General features: G+C 44.7%; 2 protein-coding genes across 2 annotated transcripts; both read right to left on the bottom strand.

Annotated features, from left to right (window-relative positions):
* Positions 1 to 2,434: 2,434 nt before the first annotated feature.
* On the bottom strand, positions 2,435 to 5,854 carry LOC147976248 (uncharacterized). The gene is made up of 3 exons (XM_087520795.1): positions 5,494 to 5,854; positions 3,923 to 5,137; positions 2,435 to 3,396 (listed from the first exon to the last, which is right to left on the bottom strand). The coding sequence occupies exons 1-3, from the start codon at positions 5,852 to 5,854 to the stop codon at positions 2,435 to 2,437; spliced, it is 2,538 nt and encodes an 845-aa protein (XP_087376921.1).
* Positions 5,855 to 14,341: 8,487 nt separating this feature from the next.
* On the bottom strand, positions 14,342 to 23,442 carry LOC125552216 (ARM repeat superfamily protein). Its single transcript, XM_048715704.2, has 20 exons — positions 23,013 to 23,442; positions 21,959 to 22,091; positions 20,633 to 20,769; positions 20,497 to 20,542; positions 19,963 to 20,178; positions 19,376 to 19,879; positions 19,107 to 19,241; positions 18,786 to 19,001; positions 18,616 to 18,705; positions 18,297 to 18,538; positions 18,137 to 18,225; positions 17,188 to 17,225; positions 17,066 to 17,096; positions 16,866 to 16,988; positions 16,574 to 16,788; positions 16,355 to 16,450; positions 16,142 to 16,254; positions 15,359 to 15,494; positions 15,039 to 15,143; positions 14,342 to 14,935 (listed from the first exon to the last, which is right to left on the bottom strand). The coding sequence occupies exons 1-20, from the start codon at positions 23,285 to 23,287 to the stop codon at positions 14,735 to 14,737; spliced, it is 3,141 nt and encodes a 1,046-aa protein (XP_048571661.1). The 5' UTR covers positions 23,288 to 23,442; the 3' UTR covers positions 14,342 to 14,734.
* Positions 23,443 to 23,880: the final 438 nt, after the last annotated feature.

Below are 23,880 nucleotides of genomic sequence, written 5' to 3'. Positions count from 1 at the left end.
GTCTTGTATGAACAATTAATAAAATAACTACATGCATCGTCATGCAGAGGCCGGGGTCCTTCTCCATTTTTAAAAAGAATATTGTATAACTTGACTGAGACTTGGCTAAATCTTAGTCAACTGAGACCTAACCACATCTCAGAGAAAAACCATTTGCAACCACCCGGTGCGCTTCGAAAGCATATAGCACGGGGACGAGGCGTGTTACCGTGAACTGTAGGGGGCGGCTGCTCTCGATACTCGTCAACGATCCCCAATTGCACTGGATCGGGTGTGATCCATGTCGAGTAGCGACGAGCATCCAAGGGATTAAAACGGCAGCACGGTGCGCTCGCCTTAGCCGCGCATTTGCGTCTCCAGGCACATATGCAGGGGTTCGTGGGAAGAGCTCGCACATGCATCGGTTGAGTTAGTGCTCGTTTTCTGACTCCATTTTCCTTGGTGAAAATGGGGGCCATGCATGTGGCCCCTTTCATGGGAAAAAAAAAGTCAGTGCTCGTTTTGCACCCAGCGGCGTGCGTCGTCATTTACATTGTCACCGGGTGACGTCGCAGCTTGTTTAGATCGGTGAATTGCTGCGTGGGGCGCTACGTACACGTGGTCGGTGCCCGCATCTGGGTCTGTGTGGAAGCAGACGGGGAAATTTTGACAAGTCCACGTCCCCGTTGGGTGTTCGCCGTACGATTCTTTCACGTATGTGTCAGCACATGTGTGGAAGCTAGTAATGCTGTACGACAAGTCTGCAGGAGGGAGGGAGAAGATGGTTAGTGTACGCCTGATTAGACGAGCTGTAGCCCACAACAACAACGAAAGACCGCCTGCCGATCGTCCATTCTGATCTGAATGCATGCAGCCTTTCGCTATCCATGTGCTCGATGCAGAAAAGTCTAACCAAAGCCTACTGGCTCCTCCCTCGGTTCCTAAATACAAGTCTTTCTAGATATTCCAACAAGTGACTGGAAGCTCAAGCTTGGTTCTCGAAATTAACTATGAATTCACTCAGATCTCAACTCTGTTCATGCGAGTTTCAACGAGAGAGGAGGAAGATTACAGCCAATTCACTCACGCCAGCTATCCTATCCATTCCTCGGCCGAAGCCGCCAGCCACCCGTTACAGAACTAGGACAAGTCATCATATAGACAGTGACTAGCGGGCCCGTTCTAGGCCTCGCAACCTTGCCGACGCCTGGGCTCTCCTCTTGGGCCTGGCCTGTTCTGCGCTTGCCGGATCCTTCTGTAGCGATTCAGGCATTGTCGATGTGTCCTGGTCAGTGCTGCTGACAATCCCGCCTGGAAGGAAAACGGCTTGCCCCCAAGCCGGTGTGCGCGAAAATTGTTGCTTCAGCATGTCTTGGTCTTCCCAGGTTGCCGACGATACTGGAGAATGGCTCCACTTGACCAGTACTTGAGCCACCGTCTTGTCCCCATGCGAAACCAAGCGACGATCGATGAAGTAAGACGGAACCTGCAGGTGAGCTGTTGTTGAAGGAAGAACAGGCAATACCTGCTGGTCTGGTTTGACCTGGCGCTTGAGCAAGGAGACATGAAAAACTGGGTGTACTCTGCAGTTGTCCGGCAGCTTCAGCTTGTAAGCCACTGCACCGATCCGGGCCAGTATTTCAAAAGGTCCAAAGTATTTAAGGGCCAGCTTCTGATTTGCGCGGGGGGCGATAGAAGACTGAATGTACGGTTGCATCTTGAGGAACACCGTGTCGCCTACCTTGAAACATCTTTCCGTTCGGTATTTATCAGCCTGAATCTTCATTCGCTGCTGCATACGTAACAAGTGCTGTTTAACTGACTCCATGATCACATGCCTGTCACGCAACCACTGTTGAGCGTCTGAACTGCCAACAGCGTCCACTGGAGATATGCCAAAATAACGGGGAGGGTGCCCATAGACCAGTTCAAATGGAGTACGGCCAGTTGAAGAGTGTCAATTTGTATTATACCACAATTCACAGAGCGGGAGCCAGCTGAACCAACTATTCGGATGGGCGCTGATAAAACATCTGAGATACCCTTCCACCTGCTGGTTCACCCGTTCGGTTTGCCCATCAGTCTGAGGATGTTGACCCGAACTCATGCGCAGTTTAATACCTGTTTTGTTGCACACCTCTTTCCAAAACGAGCTGGTAAAAACTGGATCGCGATTAGAAACCAGCGATACAGGAAGGCCATGCAGACGGTACACACGATCCAAGAATTGTTCTGCCACTGTGGTAGCTGTGTAAGGGTGCTTGAGAGAAATGAAGTGCCCATACTTAGTTAGTTTGTCCACAATCACCAAAATGCAGTTGTAATGCTATGAAACAGGCAATCCTTCTATGAAATCCATTGTCATCATTTCCCACGGCTGTGAAGGTATAGGTAAAGGCTGCAACAGATCTGGGTAGGGAACTCTGTCAGGTTTAGCAAGTTGGCATATCTGACACTATTGCAGTACAACTTTGATCATTTGCTTCATTTTCTTCCAATGGAACAGCTGAGATATTCCGCGGTAAGTCACTAGAAACCCGGAATGACCCCCAGCCGAACTAGCATGTAAACTGTCGATGATCTTGCGCTGTAACTGTTCATTCGAGCCAATCCACAGTCGTTTCTTGAAACGAAGTAACCCTCCTTGTAGAGTAAAATTAGAGACAGCTGATGGATCAATGGCCAACTTCTGTAGGATTGCAGTAACATGAGAGTCTGAAGTATAATTATCCATGATTTCCTGCACCCACGCTGGCTGTATAGCTGATAGAATATAGCAATCTCCTGATAGACGAGGGCGTCTAGACAGAGCGTCAGCAACCTTATTTTCAGTCCCTTTCCTGTAAATGATTTTGTAATCCAAACCAAACAATTTGGTTAAGGCTTTTTGCTGCCAAGCTGTATGCAGACGTTGCTCTATTAAACTGACTAAAGCCTTTTGATCAGTTATAATGTTAAACTCTTTTAGTTGCAGGTAGGAGCGCCACTGTTCCACTGCTAGCAGAATTGCCAAAAATTCCTTTTCATATACCGACAGTGTCTGATTTTTGGGGCCCAGGGCCTTGCTGACAAACGCTATGGGGTGCCCCTCTTGTGATAACACAGCACCTATGCCACAGTCACTAGCATCTGTTTCGACGGTAAATGGTTTCTGGAAATTTGGCAAAGCCAGGACAGGAGCAGTAACCAAGGCTTGCTTCAGTGTCTGAAAGGCTGTGTCCTCAACACTGGTCCAAACAAACACAGCACCCTTGCGCAGTAAGTTAGTCATGGGCTTGGCAATAACTCCAAAATGGCGAATACATTTTCTGTAGTAACCAGCTAATCCCAGGAAACTTCTGACCTCTTTCACAGACTCAGGTTGTGTCCATTGTTCAATAGTACTTATTTTCTCAGGATTTGTAGACTTCATCCTTGCTGATAATGTGACCCAAATAGAGTAGTTTTTGAGAAGCAAATTCACACTTGGAAAGCTTTACATACCATTTGTCCCTTCTCAAAACTTGCAATACTCTTCTGACATGCTCTAGATGCTGTTTTAGTGTTTTACTGAAAACTAGGATGTCATCAAAGAATGTAATCACAAAATTTCTAAGCATGTGAGGTTCTTCAGACAAGGATACATGGATGGCCCCTTGAAAAGTATTTGGAGCTCCTGTCAGGCCAAAACCCACAACTAGGAACTCAAAATGCCCATGGTGCGTTTGGAAGGCTGTTTTATACTCTTCTCCAGGGGCTAATCTTATTTGGTGGTATCCAGCCCTGAGATCCAGTTTCGTAAACCATTGTGCACCATGGAGTTCATCCAATAGCTCATCAATCACAGGCATAGGGTAATTTCCCTTGATTATCAGGGCATTGAGGTGTCTGTAATCCACCACCAATCGCCAGGTGTGATCCTTATTTTTAACCAAGAGAATTGGAGAAGAAAATGGACTGTTACTCCTTCTGATTACACCAGAATCTAACATCTCCTGAATTTGCCTTTCCACTTCATCCTTTAGTTCTGGTGCTAATCTGTATGGCCTGTGTGAAAAGGGTCTGGCTCCTGGAATAAGAGGTATAGAATGATCACAGGCTCTCTCTGGTGGTAATCCAGTAGGGACAGCAAAAACATCCTGAAACTCATCCAACAGCTCCTGAATTTCTGGCAACATAGTTTGAGCATTTTCATCAGTAACTACAGACAACTCTATGATGGTATAAGCAAATTCCACAGGTGTTGCCCCTTGAATTGTTACTGTTTTTCCATGTAAAGGAAAAGACATCCATTGCTGTTCCCAGTCCACAGTCATTGGGCTATGTTTAGCCAACCAATCCATTCCCAAAATCCCATCATAGCAGCTAAGAGGCAAAATCTTGAGGTCATGCTCGAACTGTACACCATTTACTGACCAATTGCACATGGGCACAAAGCTGGAGCAGCTCATTATTCCCCCATTAGCTACTTTCACCTTCAGTGTTGTACATGCCTGCACTCCTGTCATTGTGTTAGCTGAAACAGTATCTAGGAAGGAGTGGGTACTGCCAGAATCCACTAAAAAGGTCTTCTGTTGTCCCTGGAGTGTAACAATCAACCGAAAGGCTTTACTGCTAGCTGACCTTCCTTCGACGGCCTTAGAAATGGCCATTAGATTGACCTCATCATCCTCATCTGACCCAAGCTCCTCTGAAGATGTACACTGGAAAAACTCCACCATTTCCTGCACCACATGAAGTGACACAGTTTGCTTGCACTGGTGATCACGGCTCCATTTCTCGCCGCATGTAAAACACAGTCCCATGGCCCTGCGGTAAGTTCTCAGAGCCTCCCATTTGTCTTCTCCAAGTTTCTGTTTCTGAACATCTGAATTGTTTCGTCTGTCTTCAGTGGATTTGCTCGCGGCTGGTTTTACAGTTGACGTTGTTTGTGCGAACTGTTGGCGTCTGATCGCTTGATGAGACTGAGGGATTGAACTGGTCAGTGATTCATGTAACAGAGCCAACTCGTAAGCTGCATCCAAGTCTGTCGGCTGTTGCAATGCCACCAAAACTCTGACCGAAGGATTCAGACCATCTATGAACTTGGTGAGATAATGCACAGATTCAGGCACGGCCTCATAAGCAGACAACTGGTCATAGAGCTCAGCAAATTGTTCCACATAATCTTCCACTGAACCTGTTTGAGAGATGCTATGAAATTTTCGTACCAGTGCCTGATGTTGGTTACGCCCAAATCTGCACTGTAGCAGTTGCAGAAATCCTCCCACGGTGCATTTGGTGCTCGTCGCTGAACCGATTCCAACCAGCGCGCTGCTGGGCCCTCGAACAAGGTGGATGCAAACTGAACCCATAACTGACGCGGTGTGCCGCTCATGCTGAAATAGTCTTCACATCTCGTTTGCCAGAGCCTTGGATTCGAGCCATCGAAACGGGGCAGATCAATGTGAGGGCCAAAACCGTAGGAATCAGTATTGTCTCGTTGCAATTCAGTCAGTCTTGAACTGAGTACAGAGCTCTGATCTGGTCTCATACCTCTGGCTGGAGGCGGAACGTAAGGGGCGTGGTCCCTTCCCTTGACTGATGGAGCTCTGCGGCTGCCCTCCGGGGCCGCGTCGGCATTACTGTACGCGCCTTGCTCTGCTGGCGGAGGTCGAGTGATCGGGGACGCAGAAGAAGCGGGCGGTGGTCGCTCCAGGCCGGCGCGAAGCTCGTCCATGTCGACGCCGATCGACATCTTGAGGTCGTCGATGCGCGTCGTCAGATCCCCCACGATGGAGCGCATCGATTTCGCTGCTTCCTCATCTTGACGCTTGAAACGAACGTCGAGGGACTCCGCCAAGTCGGCCTTGAGGAACTCGTACACCGCCTTCGTCGCCGGCGATAAGCTCTCCATTACTTCACGGCGGCGTCAGGCCGCAAATCTCGTCGCATGCGGGTGGTGGAGGGGAACTGGCGGCGCCAGGATCTGAGGCTCTGATGCCAATTGTAAGCTCAAGCTTGGTTCTCTTGAAATTAACTATGAATTCACTCAGATCTCAACTCTGTTCATGCGAGTTTCAACGAGAGAGGAGGAAGATTACAGCCAATTCACTCACGCCAGCTATCCTATCCATTCCTCGGCCGAAGCCGCCAGCCACCCGTTACAGAACCAGGACAAGTCATCATATAGACAGTGACTAGCGGGCCCATTCTGGGCCTCGCAACCTTGCCGGCGCCTGGGCTCTCCTCTTGGGCCTGGCTTGTTTTGCGCTTGTCGGATCCTTCTGTAGCGATTTAGGCATTGTCGATGTGTCCTGGTCAGTGCTGCTGACAGTAACTACATACGGAGAAAAATGAGTGAATCTACACTCTAAAATATGTTTACATACGTCCGTATGTTATAGTTCATTTGAAATGTTTAAAAGGACTTATATTTAAGAATGGAGGGAGTAGTAGTTAGATCATCGTTAACTAAGCTCTAAATTAACCATCATCCGTTCTGTACATGCATGCATAAACCTAAACAGAGTTTGTAATCTTCTTGGGACGGCGCCTCGCCGGTGATTAACTACGAGCCACATGGTATCACAATCGATCCGTCCCAGAGCTCGCGGCCTGCAATGCTTGGGGAAGCTGGTGCCACGTGTGGCCTCCATGCACCACCAGGGAGTAGTGAGTCGTCCAAGTGCACCGTATGCCCCCAGCCACGAGTCTGCTTCAGCTCTACTGGAAGAATATAACGGTCGATAGGAAGGAAGGAAGCCTCAAACTTACTGTAAAGCGCGTGAGAATGAGGGGCAGCCGTTCCGTTTTCGCACCTGATGCCCGTTAGTTTATATCCGTTGAGAACTACTGTAGTACGAGCTCATCCGGTCGGCCTGCCTGTGACTGGATCGGAACCTAGTACGAGCTTCTCAAGGCAAATATCTAAATATGACGGAGATAACTATCCGTCCAGTCAGTCTCAAAGGCCTGCAGCATTTTCGGGCAAGATCTTTTGTACCGGCCTGAGTTTCATCTCCAACAAGTTTGAAAGGTTCTTTCAACATGGAATTCTGTGTGTGTGCGCGCGCGTGTGTGTGATAACCTAATTGTGTCCTCACTCCTCACCTTGTATCTACTGTGACCTTAGTTTGATTCAAACTAGCTTTGGGTCGGGTCACCTAGGTGCACTACATAGCTTTTTGAGAAAATTCCTTATTTGACACTATCTTAAAATCTGCTTCCTTATTTGACACTGAAAAAAAATTCTTCCCTATTTGACACAAGTATTAAATTTTATTCCCTATATGACATTTCCATTCATTTTGAGCCTAAATGACACCTGAAAAGACTATTTTGCCCCTCATGTGGTATGTGTGTAGGGGGCAATAGCACACACAGGCAGCACCAGTGCGAGGACAGGAGCACACACAACAACATATATACATTCACCAACACACACGCACGCGCGCACACACGCAACAACACGCACGCGCACGTGCACACACACACGCAGCAACACACATGCACGCGCACGCACACACGCAGCAACACACACGCACGCAGCACACACACATACACAAACACGCAGCAGCAGCACACACGCAGGCAGCACATAGGCACGCAACAGCGCACACACACACACGCACGTACACACGCAGCGGCACACATGCACACACATGCAGCAGCATCACACATGTGCGTGTGCACCCACACACGCAACAGCACACACGCGCGCACACCCATACCGCATGAGGGGCAAAATCGTCTTTTCAGGTGTCATTTAGGCTCAAAATGGACGAAAGTGTCGTATAGGGAATAAAATTTAGGTCTAGTGTCAAATAGGGAAGAAATTTTTTTCCAATGTCAAATAAAGAACCAGATTTTAAAACAGTGCCAAATAAGGAATTTTCTCTAGCTTTTTCAAGATGTTGCTAAATGATTTTTGTTTGTTTGGCAGGAAAGTGTGAGAGGGCACGTCTTTTTCTTTAGATACAAAAGGAAAGTCAAGTAGAAATGCCTGTCATAGCATAGAAGGATGGCACATACGCCAATTACCCATGCAAAACTATGAAAATTTGCAGGTGAAGGGGCGCGCACCTGCGCATCCGTCTAGAGCCGTTGATCTACGCCGTGATCCGAAAAGTTGTTTCGGGATAAATTGCCTGAAAAATGGATGCATCTCGGAACCCTCTCAACACGACACAATATACGTGTTTATCTTGTACAAAGACTTTGTCCAACAGTTCCTGCACATCCAAGTTCCTATATGTACAGTGCATCTTCCCGTCATGTTCAATTCCTTCTTTAATCTTATTACCCGGTTCTTCTTTCCAATCATGTTCCAGCCAGTCATTGTTATTGTTCACCTTCTTCTTCTTCAGTGCACTTGTTTCAACCTGACCTGTCAGTACGTCTTTTTCTTTACATTAAAAGAAAACCGAACAGAAATCTCTGCCACGGCAGAGAAGAATGACACATACATGAATTACTCACACAAAACTCTAATGGATCTCCATACCTCATCCTTGGCAAGGATTGCCTGCCGGCAAAAGGATATTATATTCTACATCTCATTACAAAATACCATGCGTCCCATTTCAAACACTAAGACAATTATTCCTAAACCAAGAACCATGACTTACATTCTCAAAAGGTGTGCACGCGCTCAAATTTCAACACTATTACAATTGTAATTGTCCGAATCAAACATTGGTATTTGTATTTTGATTGAAATTGAGTGTTTATGTTTGATAATCTGAAATATCATGATGAACATTGGTTTTCTTATTTAGTAGATATATACATGACTTATGTTATTACTCATTAATCAAATTAATAATTTGTTATAAATCCGTTACAGAACTCAAGGCCATTAAACCTACTTACAGGCATACGTGATTTATTCTCATTCCATTTATTGGATTTTCAAATCAAAGGAATGTGTGAAGTAAAGGATTGGGATGCCCTCTCCACCCCAAACCTTATAATTTTTTCATGAGGACTCTCCTGGTGCTAAGAATCCTTAGGAATTAGGCTAATATGGACACAATCCCAAGGAATATAGTAGCTCAATTCCTATTAAATGAATTGTTATACACAGGAAAAAATCATGTGGGAAGATATCATATGGGAATCACAAAAAAATCATAGGGCTCATTCAGTCTATAGGATTTCCAAAACAAAGAGAATAAGAAAAGTAAACGATTAGGATGTCCTCTGCACGTCAATCCTTGGGAATTACGTCAATATAGCTAGACACAATCCTAAGGAAGCTAGTACGACGGTTCCTGTGAAACAAAGTGCCATGCATAGGGGGGTGGGTGGGTGGGAATCATGTGGATATTTCTCCAAAAATCGTACGAACTGAATGAGCCCTAAAAAAATTCCAGATTAAAAAGGTGTTGGTTTTCTAGAACTTTCAAACTTTACATTCAACAATTTCATCCTTGTCCATTTCAAACAAAGAAGTATTTCATCCTTGATTGATAACTGATAGCCTGAGACATGGCAGGCACATGCATCTCACACGCAGGGATCATCATGCAATTAGAAAAGGAACAAAACACGGTTTATGCTTATCTCTTCATATTAAAAATGGGAAATCTTGGAGACTAAAAAAGATAACAATACTTATATTATCTCAATCGTGATATTTTTCTCAATTACGCCATAAACATCAGGCCGAGAAACAACAGTTTCTAGAAACGAGCGAGAGAACAGCAAATCGGGGGCAGATATTCTCCCCAAAAGAGAATGCACGGTATCCACTCTTAGCCCCGTGTTCGTACGTACGCGAGGGATGCTTGCAGTAACATTGTCCTCTTTTTAACTGTGTGCATTAGCAAAAGGGAGATAAAGAAAGGCGATTCGATATCTATCTGTAGCTGCTGCCGCGGGTGCCGGTGCACAGTCGTAGTAACATGAGCGTCAGGAAATCCAAGGCAAGTGCCATCAGAATCCGGCTTGGATTGCAAGCGATCGAATCCTGCGCGCCATTACCAGGACAGGCGCGATCCTGGGGCCACGCAGGATCTGCTTCTGTCCAAATCGTACCGTCCAGCTCCATCCGCCACAGCAAAAGCAGTAGTGACCCTCTAGCTAGCCTGTGACTCTCTGATCTGTTGCCCGTTGCCGCCATGTTATGTCTTCCCTAGCTTCTGTGGTAAACATGGCGCCTTGTAGTCATTTGGTACTCGTACAAATTAACGACTGGCTGGCTCTAAAGAGAGAGTGATGTCTCAAGGTTAGCCATCCAATGACGATCAAGATTCAAGTGAGACAATGGATGCCACACGACAATGCTGATCTTGATCTTAGCAAGAAGCTGCTAGTGCTAGGCTTACATGCATTATAGATTATACTGATGAGAAGAATAACTTTAGCTAGCGTGCATATGTCTCATGGGTGGAGGATGGATGGGAAGGTGTGTGGACTATAACATGTACGCGACGTCGCGACCGCGGGCAGCAGTAGTCGACTGTGCATGCATAGACATGTATCTCTATCGTCGGATGCAGTTGGTGGCGTGGCGCCTGCCCATCTTCTCGTGTAAAGACGTTAGACATACTTGGTTGTCAGAGGAGACATATGCGCGGGGCAAGTTGGGCCGTGAGAGAATCATCAACATTGATTTCACTCCACACACGAAAGTAACTACTACTAATTAATCATATTAATGTGTGCTGCATGCATGATGCATGTTCATGCAAGTAAAGCGATCACGCCCGCCGAACACCTTTCAGGAGTAGTAGAAATTGTAGTAGCACACTGCTCTCTTCTTCTTTACAAAAGTGAGATCTTGATTAGCTAAAAGAGAGGCAAGCGTATGGGAGATTGGCCAGTGTGCAGGAGCTAGAAACATACGTAAGTACATACGTGACAGTTGACACGCCCGCGGCGCACTAACCGGGGAATAATATTACGCCGCGTCCGTCCGTCCGTCCGTCCGTCCGTTCGTACGTACGTACCGAACATGCATGCATGCATGCACCCAGATAGATGTATACAAACCGGGCGGTCGCTGCTCGCTTGTCACCTCCGACCTTTCTATCTTCCTAGCCGAACCTATGCTTGCTACCGAGCAGGCTACTAGTAACGTAACACCACGATGAGATGGATGATTCCCATCGTGCATGCGTCGCATTTGCCTACCGGCCGGTACCGAACACGCATAGACATAGGCCGTGATCCAGTCAGCCAGCCAATGGAACGCGGTCCAGAAACGTACGCTCGGCCGGTCTGAAATCTGAATCCTGACTGACGCGGGACGCAAAGGCTACGCCGTCGCCGGGCAGGGCCGCGAGCACATGGCCGCGCGCGCACGGAGATGCCAAAAATGGCGGTGGGCTAGCCTTTGGGTGGTGGTGGGGGAGCACGCGGCCCCAAAGGGCGCGATCCGGGCGAGATCGTGCCGTGCCGCTGTCCCCGCGGGCGTGTCAACCCGGGGTTGGCCGCGCCCGCCCGCCGTCCGATGCGCGCCGCCCCGGCGCCGAGATTACCGCTCCGGACAGCGGCGGCAGTGGAAAGGCCGGGGTTGAGCACTTGAGCTGAGCATGAGTTAATAATAGTAAATGGTTATTGGTCCAGTTGCAAATCTGCGTTGAAAGGTAGGAGCAGACTGGCCGGAAAGTGCGATCGATGCGTGCAATGGCTGATGGGATTAGTGCTCTGGATGGATCCAACTTTAGAGCGGCGTAAATCGGGCTTTAGTTGCTCGCGACCTTAAATCCAAAAGCGAGGAGGAGAAAAGAGGTCAGGTAAGCGTGGACGAGGGACACTGGACAGACCGGAGAGGGACACTGCGTGGTACTCCCTGCTTGCTTAATCCTTCGTCGAGAAGGAACAAATTTTGCCTAAACTGACCTCACCAAATACTACCAGTTACCAAAATGGGCCGGCTAGATTTCCTTGCACATGTTTTTATGCATGTGGCTTCAGAATTTATTTTCTTCTGAAATGGCAGAGTTTCTGCATTCAATAAGAAGAAAAGAGTTGCTCAATTAATTAGGAAAAATCGAGCGAAAACCAGATTGCCCAGTTAATTATAGAAAACCGGGCGAAAAACATCACAACCGCTGAGCAGCACACACAAGAGATCCACGCACACCACCCCAACGAGGGCATCACTGAGACAGCACACACGCGTCATCATCATCGCTCCTCCCCTAGAGGCGTCACCGCCATCCCTAAACCCTGAGCAAGCGACTCCGATTTCGCCGTCGGCAGTCATCGACTCAACTCACGCCGAAGAGGTCATGTGGGGGTGTATGAAGATCCACACCGAAACTCAGCCACCTACGACCAGACAACGCAGCTCCGACTCCGAGAAAGAACTACTAAGGACAAAACTAGGCAAGGCTAGCACCACAGAAGATCGCCGAACGGGCCACCTGCAGCCAGTCATCATATACCACATGGGCCCGCCGCCGCATTTTCGACTTCACAACAACAAACAAACCGAGATAATCCCATGGACACGCCGGAGAAGAGCCGACTACCTCAACCATTCTCGCGTCGCCAACATCACTCCCACCATCATCGTTGCCACACAAGTCTGGACGCCACAACTGCTGCCAACCACCAGTCTCACTTGTCAATGTTGGGCTCCGAGACGAAGCCCCCAAAAAGGAAAACGACACCAAAGCATTGTCATCTTCCGATCACGGGATCAAGGGTTCCCCCTCGAGAGGTCGTGATGGCCGGGTCCGTGCGGGAGGGGTGTGGCAGCAAAGCAGCGATGCCTCCAAGAAGGTCAACGACGGTCACAGCCACTGCCATCGCTGGTCACGCACAATGCCGAGACAGGGTCTTCACCCCCGCTTCCACACCACCTCAGTTGCACCTCATGCCGCACCGGTGTCGGCAAGCACACCAACAAACCAACCTGCGGCCGAAGAAGCACAGAGCCACTGCCGCCGCAGCCAACCGCACCTCACGGAGGGGTGTTGGCTTCAGATTTTGGCGCTCAATGCACATGCTTTATCTACCATGACCTTTCTTGATAAATACTCCTTCTGTTCGAAAATACTTGTCAAAAAAATGAATGTACCTAAGCGTATTTTAGTTCTAGATTTGTGACAAGTATTTCCGGACAGAGGGAGTATACGCCATTGACCATTCTATATTTTGTATTGAAAAGCACTTTCTTATCTATATGTTGTGGCGCTGCTGGACTGAACGGAACAGATTCAGACATGGAGAAACTAGGCTACAACCACCAAGCTTTGTCAGCCAAACACTTCATAGCACTACTGAAGAATGGATTCGGTTCCTTGCTGCACCTCCTAGAGCCAGCCCGGCGCGATCAATTAGCTGCAAACCCCTACCAAGTGACTGGGTGATGCTCAACACAGAGGAGTCCGTCACCGACACTAACGGATCTGGAGGATGGGGATGCATTGCCAGGGATGAAGCAGGCGACGTTCTTTTTGCTGCTGCTGGCTGTATCTCGAGGGCGTCTGAAGCCCTACAGCCGGAAGCGGTCGCGCTAATGAAGGCCATCGACCTAGCAGAGGGGTTTTGCATGGGCCGTGTCATTTTCAGCGTGACTGACTGACCGCCTCACGCTGCAACACTCCATCGTCTCAACTGCTGCGGATCGTGCAAAACTGGGGAGGCAAAGTACCAACTGAGGCTTAGGGTTTATAGAGTTTAAAGTTCTTTTTCAGTCCCGTGAATGTAATGTCCCAGCCCACATGTTGATGTTGGCAAGGCATGGTGCAGGAATGGCTTTGGACAGCGAGCGCGTTTGGCTCGCTGACCTGCCCCCTGATGTAATCGGTGCTGTGGCCGGCGATTTAGCCGCAGGCATTCCATCTAAAAAAACTTTCTTATATTGATGGTTTTGTAACCATTAAAATGGAAGAAAGGGTGTGTAAGATTATTTCTTGTATTTTTTGGTGGTAAATCAGTTTATATGGCCTTATTATATAAGATTGAGTTTAAGACCGATTAAGACTGCAAATGGTTGAACTAAGAGGGGTCAGAGGACACCCCAAGTGGTTGTATGGGTAAAGAAAATCGGCATCTACTTCTAGTTCTATTAAACACGCTTTAGCAAGATTTTGTTTTGGAAAAATAATTTTACTAATAATTCTGTTAGTTGCAACCGTAAATGACATGCAGGCAAAACCAATTTAGTACTCCCTTTGTTCACTTTTGTAAGTCATTTCAGACAACATCAAATGGGCTATTTTGTACATTGTCTGAAATGTCTTCAAGGTCTTATAGAAGTGAACAAAGGGAGTAAAAAAGTTAACTAAATCGGCAACACTTATTGTGGGACGAGAGTAGTATCCATACAACCAGGGGTCCCAGATTTGCATGTCTAAGACCAATCAACTGGAGGCGGATGACAGCAAATAAAAGTCTAACGAATAGCCCACAGCAAAATGTGGTAGGTACCACAAATCAAAGATAAACAAAAAATTGTAGGACAAGATGTTTATATATACAACAGTACATCAATGATTTGCACACCCCAGCAAAGAATTACAAAACTGAAACAAATAACAAGTTGCCAAAAACGGAGCCTGAATACACACGGGACTCACCGAAGCTGCCGACAGCCAAAGTACTGCACCTTCAACCGCAGTAAACACCATTCCAATGCAATGTCACTATAATAACTCGAAAAAGAGGTTTTGCTGATCAAACAATAAACAGCTAACCAGTATACTTCAGCAAATGGCACTAATATGGCAAAACTTGGGTGACTCCAACCATACCCGAAGAACCTTTCATCAAAGGGCAATCTTGAGAAAACACTCAGGCGGCACACAAAAATCGAAGGTAATAGTTTCCCTGAAGATCATCTTCTGCTGGCAAATGCTGCCAATGCATTCGCATGAGCAGGTGGTAGAGCACTTAGTATTGGCTGCATCTGCTGACCATAAACGGATATCAAATGAGAAACAGCCTTGCCAATAGTTGTTTTGACTTCATCACTCTCATCTGGGGATACTACCACTTGGGCAAAGACATGTATCACATCAGGCACTAGAGTGAGGATCTGCAACAATAAAAAGTTAGCTTTGCCTAGGAAAAGTTTGCATGATGGAAGCAAAGATCATGGAATAAATCAAAAAACATGGGGTGGTTTAAGACCAAGTCACCTGGGGATGTGATGATAGTAACAAATTACATAAGCAGCTATAGACAGCCATTGATTCTTCGTGATCTTCTTTTAGTGGCAAAGCTTTGATAAACACTGGAAGAACCTAAGAAACAGAAATTGCATTGCAACCAAGGGTTAGATAGGCACTTCAAAGCCTGGAATTTGAAGCTGTTCAAACATACTCCCTCCGTCCAGAAATACTTGTCGGAGAAATGAATAAAAATGGATGTATCTAGAACTAAAATATGTCTAGATACAGCCATTTCTCTGATAAGTATTTCCAGGCAGAGGGAGTAATATGTACAGGATAGTGCCTACCTGGTTGAGAGGAATTGACTGAGGTTGCACCATTATCATTCTAGCAATAGCACCGGCCGCATTATCTCTAACTGCAAGGTCTTGTTCGGAATTAGCAAACAAACGGTGCAGACCCTGCAGTATATCCGGGTAATATCTGCAGAAGGATGAGCAAAAGCCTGTCAACAACTGAATTTACAGGACTATCATTCATGTTCCCTAAAATGTTAATACTGTAGAAAGAACATTAATTCATTTAGTGACTAGACAGCAGACCACATCCAATACACTTGGCAAACTTTGGCTTTTATTCTTCAGCATTTAAGTCATTATTGTGAAAACTAATTACTAACGTCAGGGTTTAATTTTGTGAAACAGCAATAATTAGGAAGTTGGCAGACTATTACTTGATCTTCTGAGCAGGACTATGAAAAGATAAACTATTGCCTTTGAGAAAGAACACTGCAGCAATTCCAATACTATGACTTGGACACTAATAAGAGCTGTGGTAACCTATAGTTTTCATCAACTGCTCCTCACTTGCGGGCTTCTTACTCTAAGATTGATAAAGTGAAAAGTGTATGCCCTTGCCTTTCATAAAAGTAATGGAACAAGAATCAGTTGAAAAAAGCATTCATGTCCATTTTCTATGCAGATAGGCTTTTGGAGCACAAGAGAAAAATCATGCACAACAGATTTTAAATAACAGTCGTTTGGTCCTTCTCGCTTCCGAAGTGCAAGACATTGACCTCAGATGTAAAGGTGAGCATGGAATATGTCTGTCATTGTAAGTAATATACATACTTCAGTGCTGCAGCACCGCTGTTCTTGCATAGCTCGCCAACACAGAAAGCGGCATTTCTCCTATTCGTAGCCTCAGAAGATGCAAGTTCTTTCAACGCCAAAGGCATTATCTTCTGCAAATGATTCAAATATGAGTAAGCATTCAGAGATCAAATAAACGATAGAGATCTCAATGATAAAATGGCATAGTTTTTAAGAAAATTGTAGGCATACATCAACATAAGCAGAAATTGGAGCACCCATTTCTTGAGCGACCTCAGCTAGAGTGGCGACAACCATAGTCTTGTCTTGGGGAGGATGTGGAGATTTCTGCATTTATTCCAGAAAGAACTTCAAACCTCGAATATACAGTTCTCACAATAATCATTATAGGCATAAGGCAGCTGCCATTAGTTGAGGACGACTAATAAATGGGGACGGGGGGATACTCACAGCAAATTTCATTAGGGGGTCAAATAACTTCGCAAAGATAGGATCAAAGTAAGATCGCATCACTTTTGCAAAAGCAGGCAAAAGATCTGAAACTGCGTCCATGAGGACTTCATCATGATCGATGTCACCATCATCTTCGCCATCCGACTCGACTTGCTGACAGCATGATTCTTGACGCAACAGAGCAAGTGTTGCCTCAGCAAGCCGTGGCATATCTGAAACAGCAACAAAAGGGACAGTTTTAGCAGCACAACCTAGTATTCCAAGTGCACCAAACTCTGATGCAGCTTACAAAGTTCAACAGCAGCAAAACCACAATCTTTCATGATATCAGCTACACTCATGCAAGCTTGTGCAACTACTTCTTTATCGTCATCCTCTGTCATGGTCTTGATATAGATGCTCATAATAGTATCTGAAAAAAAAATTGAGCATGGCTTGATGTGCAGGTCGCACAATAGACTTAAAGACATCACTTATAGTAGCAATTACCAAGAACATCCTTCTGTTTCTCTAGTATATCCTGCATGGTAGAAAAAGTACACTGCATCAGAATTCTGATGTTCCACAGCAAGCACTTCCAAATTGACAAGTTAATACAAGGAAATACTCACAGGATGTGCAGGTATTGCCCTTAATGCAGTTAGGATGTCTGCAATAATAATTTTACTATAGTTACTAATAACATCACAAAACGTACCTTTAATGGAAGTCTCAAAGAAAAATACATAAAGAAGCATCTAATTTTACAAATTTGAATTTCTGGGGGTAGGTGATTCAAATTAAACAAGACTAATTGCTCTGGTTTCTGTGTGAAACATTATCTTATTGATCGTAATTGTTTGCAATCCATATACTATTAGTTTATGATCTGTTGGTAGTTACCTACCAGAACAGAGGGGTTTGCAATTTGTAGTTGGTCTCTACACAGTATAGGGTTCATGGATCCAGATAAATTTGATTTTCCAACTATACCACGAAGAAAAATGACAAAATTAAAAAAGGGGTATGATGTAGGAGTCTGATTTGAGTTCGCATTGGTAGATCGATTTTAAGCCCCTCCTTGGATTGCTAGGTTCAGGTTCGATGACTATTTGAGCAAATCCAGTAATCAGCGATACACTACCAAGATTGCACTAGCATGATGTTTTCTGCATTGAAACTTTGATGATTCAGCTTGAATAGATTAGCTGTTAAACCTAAACTACACCTCAAATGATGGACATAAAGTATAACTATACATCATTATATAAAAGAACCTCAATAATGAATGCATCTTGTGATTTACATTAACGTATCTTGGTGTGAAGAAGTGTATACCGTATCAATATACCATTGGATATTATATACCATGCTGGAGACAGAATCTGTAGATTACGTGTGACAAGTTTATTCATCTAAATACCCTTTTGTATGTTAGATGACTACTGAAGTTTGGAGCTTTGCAATTACAACTAAAATCGTCAGCCTACTATTAGTAGTTGTTATCTGTAGGCCTGACAAAAAAGGAACAAAAGAGCTGCTACAAACATGCATATTAAAGGGGACTAGGAAAGATGTTACGTTTTAAGGAAATAATAGCCTGAAGCCTGACATCTTCATGAAAATACCCACTGTGCTTGATTAAAATTTTCAACGACTCCTCCAAGTACCTAGTGTCAGTTCAGGAAATTTTAAAGTACAAAAGATGGCAAAAATATGTGTTAAACCCATTTAAGGATACGGGGCATAGGCACTCTTTGCGTGAAGTGCAAAAAATCCAATAGCCTGAGTTGCAGCAGCTTTCTCATCTAACACTCCAGTCCTCACGCTGATATTTCTAACTCTTGGCTCATCATCATCATCATCATCAGAGGAAACACCACTAAATCCATTGTCAACACCATCAGCATCATCAATGTCCACAGCAGAACCATCATCCAAGTTGCACGAGGAAAATGCAAGAGGCACAACATGAGGGAGATACTGCAATGTGCAGCAACCACTTCTGTAAACATTTACAGCACTCGTGAAATGAACAAAACTTAGACTACCCTTGTTACCTGTGAGAAACTATCATCCAGAATCTCAGCAACGTTGCTAAAAAACCCATGAGTGTACTCCCTTAGCTCGCTATAATCCAATCCAAAACCCTGCAAATATGAAGAGCATAAAGAATTGCACTAAAGCCTGCTGTTTGTCTGAACTCTGAAGTATTGGAATTAAGACTCACAGAAATAGCAGCCTCAATAAAAGGAGGTAATATGGCTTCCATTCTGGTTCTGCCAACTGCCATTGCTACTATCCCAACAACCTCAGTAGCCCTAGCTCGTGCGCACAAATCTTCATCCTTAGTGAGCACCATAAAGCCTTTCATCATTTCGAGAACCTTCTCTGCATATGGGATAAATGCCTGTTCTGCAGCAGCTGCTACAGAGCCAATTGCAGACTGCAGCAAAACATCATCATTGTCAAATTATAAGATAACTTAAGGGGAAAAGGTTGTCACCGTCTTGACATATAGATAATTATGACCAATGATTTCCATACGAACCATGCATGTCTCTTGCAGGTTCCGAGGACTGCTCTGCAAAGATATAACTAATCTGCATATCAAAGGTTCCAGATATGGTAGGATATCTTCACCCATATCTTCACAGAACGCCGCCAGTGCATAATAAGATTTCTCCTACAAGATCACAACGCTTATTGGCATTAGTTAATTACTACAGAAAATGCCACGCAAAGTTAATCAATATCATTTATATCCAAAGCTTCTGCCTATTTATCAGAGATGATGTCACTTGAACTAAGTTATTTTACCTTAACTTCATCTGATGGATCTTCAAGTGCATTTAAGATGCATGGAAGTACACTCTCATAGTGAGATAAAATTTCTGGCTGCAAGTGTTCAGCAAACTGACCAAGAGCAAATGATGCAGCGCCTCTAACCATTTGCTCTTGATCCTTTAAAGCTTCTAAAACAACTTTGAGACATTCTTCTAACTTATCCTTAAAATGTTCAGAACAACCTTCTGAGACAACACCCAGTGAAGTAACAGCAGCCTCACGATACTTGGGATTAACGTGACGAAAATTCACAGAAGCGAATTCAAGAACTGGACCAAAAACGTGTCTTGGTAAGTTGATAGCCATTGTATCAATGACTTCGGCTGCAGAACGATCTGCCGCTAAATCAGAGTCTTCATCTTCATTAGCTGTTTCTGTAAGCAAGGGGCACATAACTTGTAGAATAGGTACAATCAGCTTGTTCTTTTTTAAGAAAGATGCTTTAAATTTTACAAGCCATGAGATTATCTGAATAGCCTGAAACAAATAAGAGCATTTATAGTCAGTTATTTTGTAAAATCAATAAATATATAATCAATAATGCAGATGGCTGATCAAACCTGTTGCCTTATATTTATTTCCATATCTTGGTTTGAGCAAACTTCAAGCGAGAACTGCACAATTGATCTCACTGAATCTCCAAGAAGTGGTGCAGGAGATTCAATTAGTTCGTCGAATATTTCAAAGGCAATGGAAGCAACATCATCATCGCCATTAGCAAGACATTGCCTTGATACATTCAAGATACTGGGAACAAAGTCTCGGAACATCTTTACCTAGCAGTTATACCAATACAAGATCTGCTCATCAGGCATAAGAGGCAACTCTAGCGGTAGCATGACATACTATTGAAAACTTAAAATCAGCTAAGAGAAGCTACAGCTCTAAAAAGAACAAGACAAACAAAATTACCACTGCTGCATGCAAAGAAAACAACAAACACATAGAAAACTTCAAGTACTACTTAATAAAAAAAAGCTTTACTGAATAACACATTGCCAAAAGGTCTTCTATAAGAATGAAAACTATGATGACACATTTTCACCTCGAAAAGTATATGTTTATAAAAATCAGGAAAGATAGGAAGAACTTACAATGTCTCCTCCTTCATTGACATACTCTATGAAGGATCCAACGGCCCTGTTGCACACAGACCAAAAAATATCTTTACAGTCACAATATGGTAAAATGAGGAAGGCCAAAATAGCGACTTAACAAACTTAATCGTACTTTAGGGCAGCGATTCTGACTCGAGAGCTGGTCTCATCTTGCAGGCATTTCAGTAAAATAGGTTGCAAATCATTCAGATGAGATTGAAACGTAGTCCCAATAGTTTCAGTAAGGGAGCTGAAAAGAATTAAAGCTACCTGTAAAGAGAAGAGCAGGTCAGTAAGCATTGACATTTTGTTGGGAGATATTAAGCAGCACATGTTTCTTTCCTGTATAGTTCACTTGCGATAATTTATGGGTTATCCACAAACAATTCCTACGAAATACAGAACGAGGACGCTGATTTCTCTGCAACACTGCATATATTACATACATCGGAACATTTGATGTCAAAGAATGCACTATCTATTAGTTACACATTACTGTATTAGCATCCCAACCCCACTAACACACATATACAGGAAGTATAGAAGAAAGTGAACACCGGGTAGACACTTCCATCAATAAAAAGAGAGAAGATGGTGTTAAGACATGCATAGGCAGTGCAACCTTATGAAATCTAACATTTGAAGGTTATGTTAACCAGTAGGAGAAAAATGAAAGCCTCAGTGCTGGAACCTGGAAATGTGTAGGCTTTTTGGCGGCTAAGATGGCCAGTCACACATACTGTAAAATCCATGCATGGTTAAGTTATGGATGGTTTTGAGATTTCAGCATTTAGCTCCATTTATTGAACAATATGCCAAACAAACAATTACGAAAGAGCACACCGACATGCGGCTGCATGCTGCAATCATGCTGGCAACACAAAAAAAATGCATTTTCATGTTCTCACTACGCGGATAAAGTTCTTGTGGGACTGGCAAACCAGAGGGGCAGAACAGGGGAAGCAAAGGAAGCTATCACAGGTATGGATTTTTTGGTCTGTAAGTATACTCCCTCCGTCCCAAAATAAGTGTCTCAACTTTGTACCAATTTTGGGACGGATGGAGTAGTACATAAGAAAGTCGATTGCTAAATTGACCATACAGGTCTAGTAGCTGTCAGTACACGCAAACAACAAATTAACTACTTGCTGACAGCCCTATCTTACTAAGTAAGGTCACCCGATCTATATAAACTGACCTCTACTAATACTTAGCCAATTAAGCAAAGGGCAGAAGGATTGCAAGTTTGCAACTGACAGTTCTTTTAAAAAATACCAAATTGAAGAAAAGGAATGTGCAAGTAAGCTCTTATTGTGGTCCACATGTACCAAGTATATTATGATAAAACCAAACGGCAGGTTTCATTAAAGACAAATATCCATACTTACACCCTAAACAATGCATGCATGCATACATAATTAAATATTGAAAATACATGTCCACTAAGAGATACACTTACTTCCCTATGTTCTTCTTGTGGACTTTGGCTGCATTGGAAAAGGAACGGTAACAGCTCTTGCCACTCTCCTGCAGGGACAGCATACTTAGCAATAATGCTCACGACATTTGCACTAGCTCTCCTTACAAGATGACTGCATAAGAAGCAAGAGGAAAATCAGTTCTTCATCCTCTCAAAATTACATGTGGAAAAAACTGAGGCAGATTGGACAATAATGAAACAGCATTTGCACCAGGGTGGGAATTAGCTTGATGATTGGTGGCTACTAGCTAGTCCCAATGAAAACAGATCAACCATGCTTGATCGTCATCGTGACTTTTTAGAGCTGTACTATGCATATCTCGACTTCCATATTTCTAGTTAGCCCAGTTTATGGCAACCCCATCACAGATAAACTTTATATGCAAATATAAGTAAGTATTTAGAGTCTAAAGGAGAGGACTTTTTATCGAGGAAGAAAAACTCCAATAGAATGAATTTCCGAGACATCATAAATACTACATAGTCAACATTTTGAATTGTTTACTTCGCACTTTTCCATATTAACTAGGATTCGATTAAGCAATATTCTGTTTTCTCACATTTGTGCATTTCTGCCTCCTATTCTAACCTCCTCCATTCTAAGTATATTTCCTACTGTTCTACCTAAAAAAGACATACCAAACGGCTGCAACTTTCCAGTGATTTGTTCATTTCCGGATAAAACTCGCACAAAAGTATCTCCATTTCGCAACAAACCATTTGCCATTTGGAATACCAGCATATGAATACAACATTATACAGGGAACGGCAGCAGAGCAGACATCGGTTGCAAGCAGGGCAGATGTATTACAGGTCACCATGATCACTGTAAATTGTACAACTTGCTTAACCTATGGACCATAAATTACTCCCGACAGGGTTCCAGTTCTCATTACGTCTAACAGTTCGGTTAATCGTTTCAGTTCAGCTATCCCATAGACAACCCTGTGTAACTGAGGATACAGCAGAGGACAAATTCTAAATTACGGAGAGGCGGGGGGCGTGGGGAAAGTCGGGTGGGGCAAGAAAGCACCTGTTGTCGAGGGTGATGGAGTCGATGAGGGCCTGCTTTAGGGAAGCCTTGGCGTGCGGTGGAAGCTTGGGCCAGTGGGAGGTGATCTTCTTGCGGAGGAGCACGGCGGCGAGCTGGCGGACGTTGGGGGTCTTGGCGGTGCGGAGGTGGTGAACGAGCGCCGGCACGACCTGCGGGTCCCGCGCCAGCCGCCGGATCTGCTCCTCCGCCTGGCGCCGCGCGTCGTTGTCCGGCATCAGGAACTGGATTAGCAGGAGCTCCAGTGACTGCGCCATTCCTCCCGCCTGCCTGCTGCCTGAGCCCGCGGGCCTCTCGCTTCCGTCCTTCCTTGCTGTGATCGGCGGCGCCGGCGGCGGGCGGGGGGAGGTCCAAAACCCTACCGATTGGGTTCGCTCGGGTTTTGGTGGCGGCGCGCGTGGGGGCGGGAGGGGTTTATTAGTGAGTAGTAGGAGTCAGTTGGGATATTGCTGTCTTTTCGTGTCTGCTTTGTTTATTTCCATTTCGTTTCTTTTTTTTTAGTTTATTATATCGGTTGGTTGCGAATTGTTTTTTAATCTTTCCAATGTTGTTGATTGAGGCGTTGGACGTACTACAGAGCAGGAACCTGGCCCAACTACATCAGAGTTCCATTACGGCCCACGGACATACGTTATGCGATCCACCGAACAGGAAAATGACCCATAACTCGGCCAGTCACGCTACTGTCACAGCCCAATTATAACAACTTGCACACATGCGCCGTAAGGGACTTCAGACTAGCCACAGTGAGAGTAATTTCAGCAGTAAAAATGTTCAATTCAACAAATTTGCTTATGTGGCAATGAGTTAATGAGAAGAGAGATAGTTTAAGTAACTTAGCTAGTTACTG

The sequence above is a fragment of the Triticum urartu genome, chromosome 4A (assembly GCF_056163025.1).
Source record: "Triticum urartu cultivar PI428250 chromosome 4A, HENAU_Tu73, whole genome shotgun sequence".
In the NCBI taxonomy this organism is placed as follows: domain Eukaryota; kingdom Viridiplantae; phylum Streptophyta; class Magnoliopsida; order Poales; family Poaceae; genus Triticum; species Triticum urartu.
This window is presented reverse-complemented; position numbering and strand designations above follow the sequence as displayed.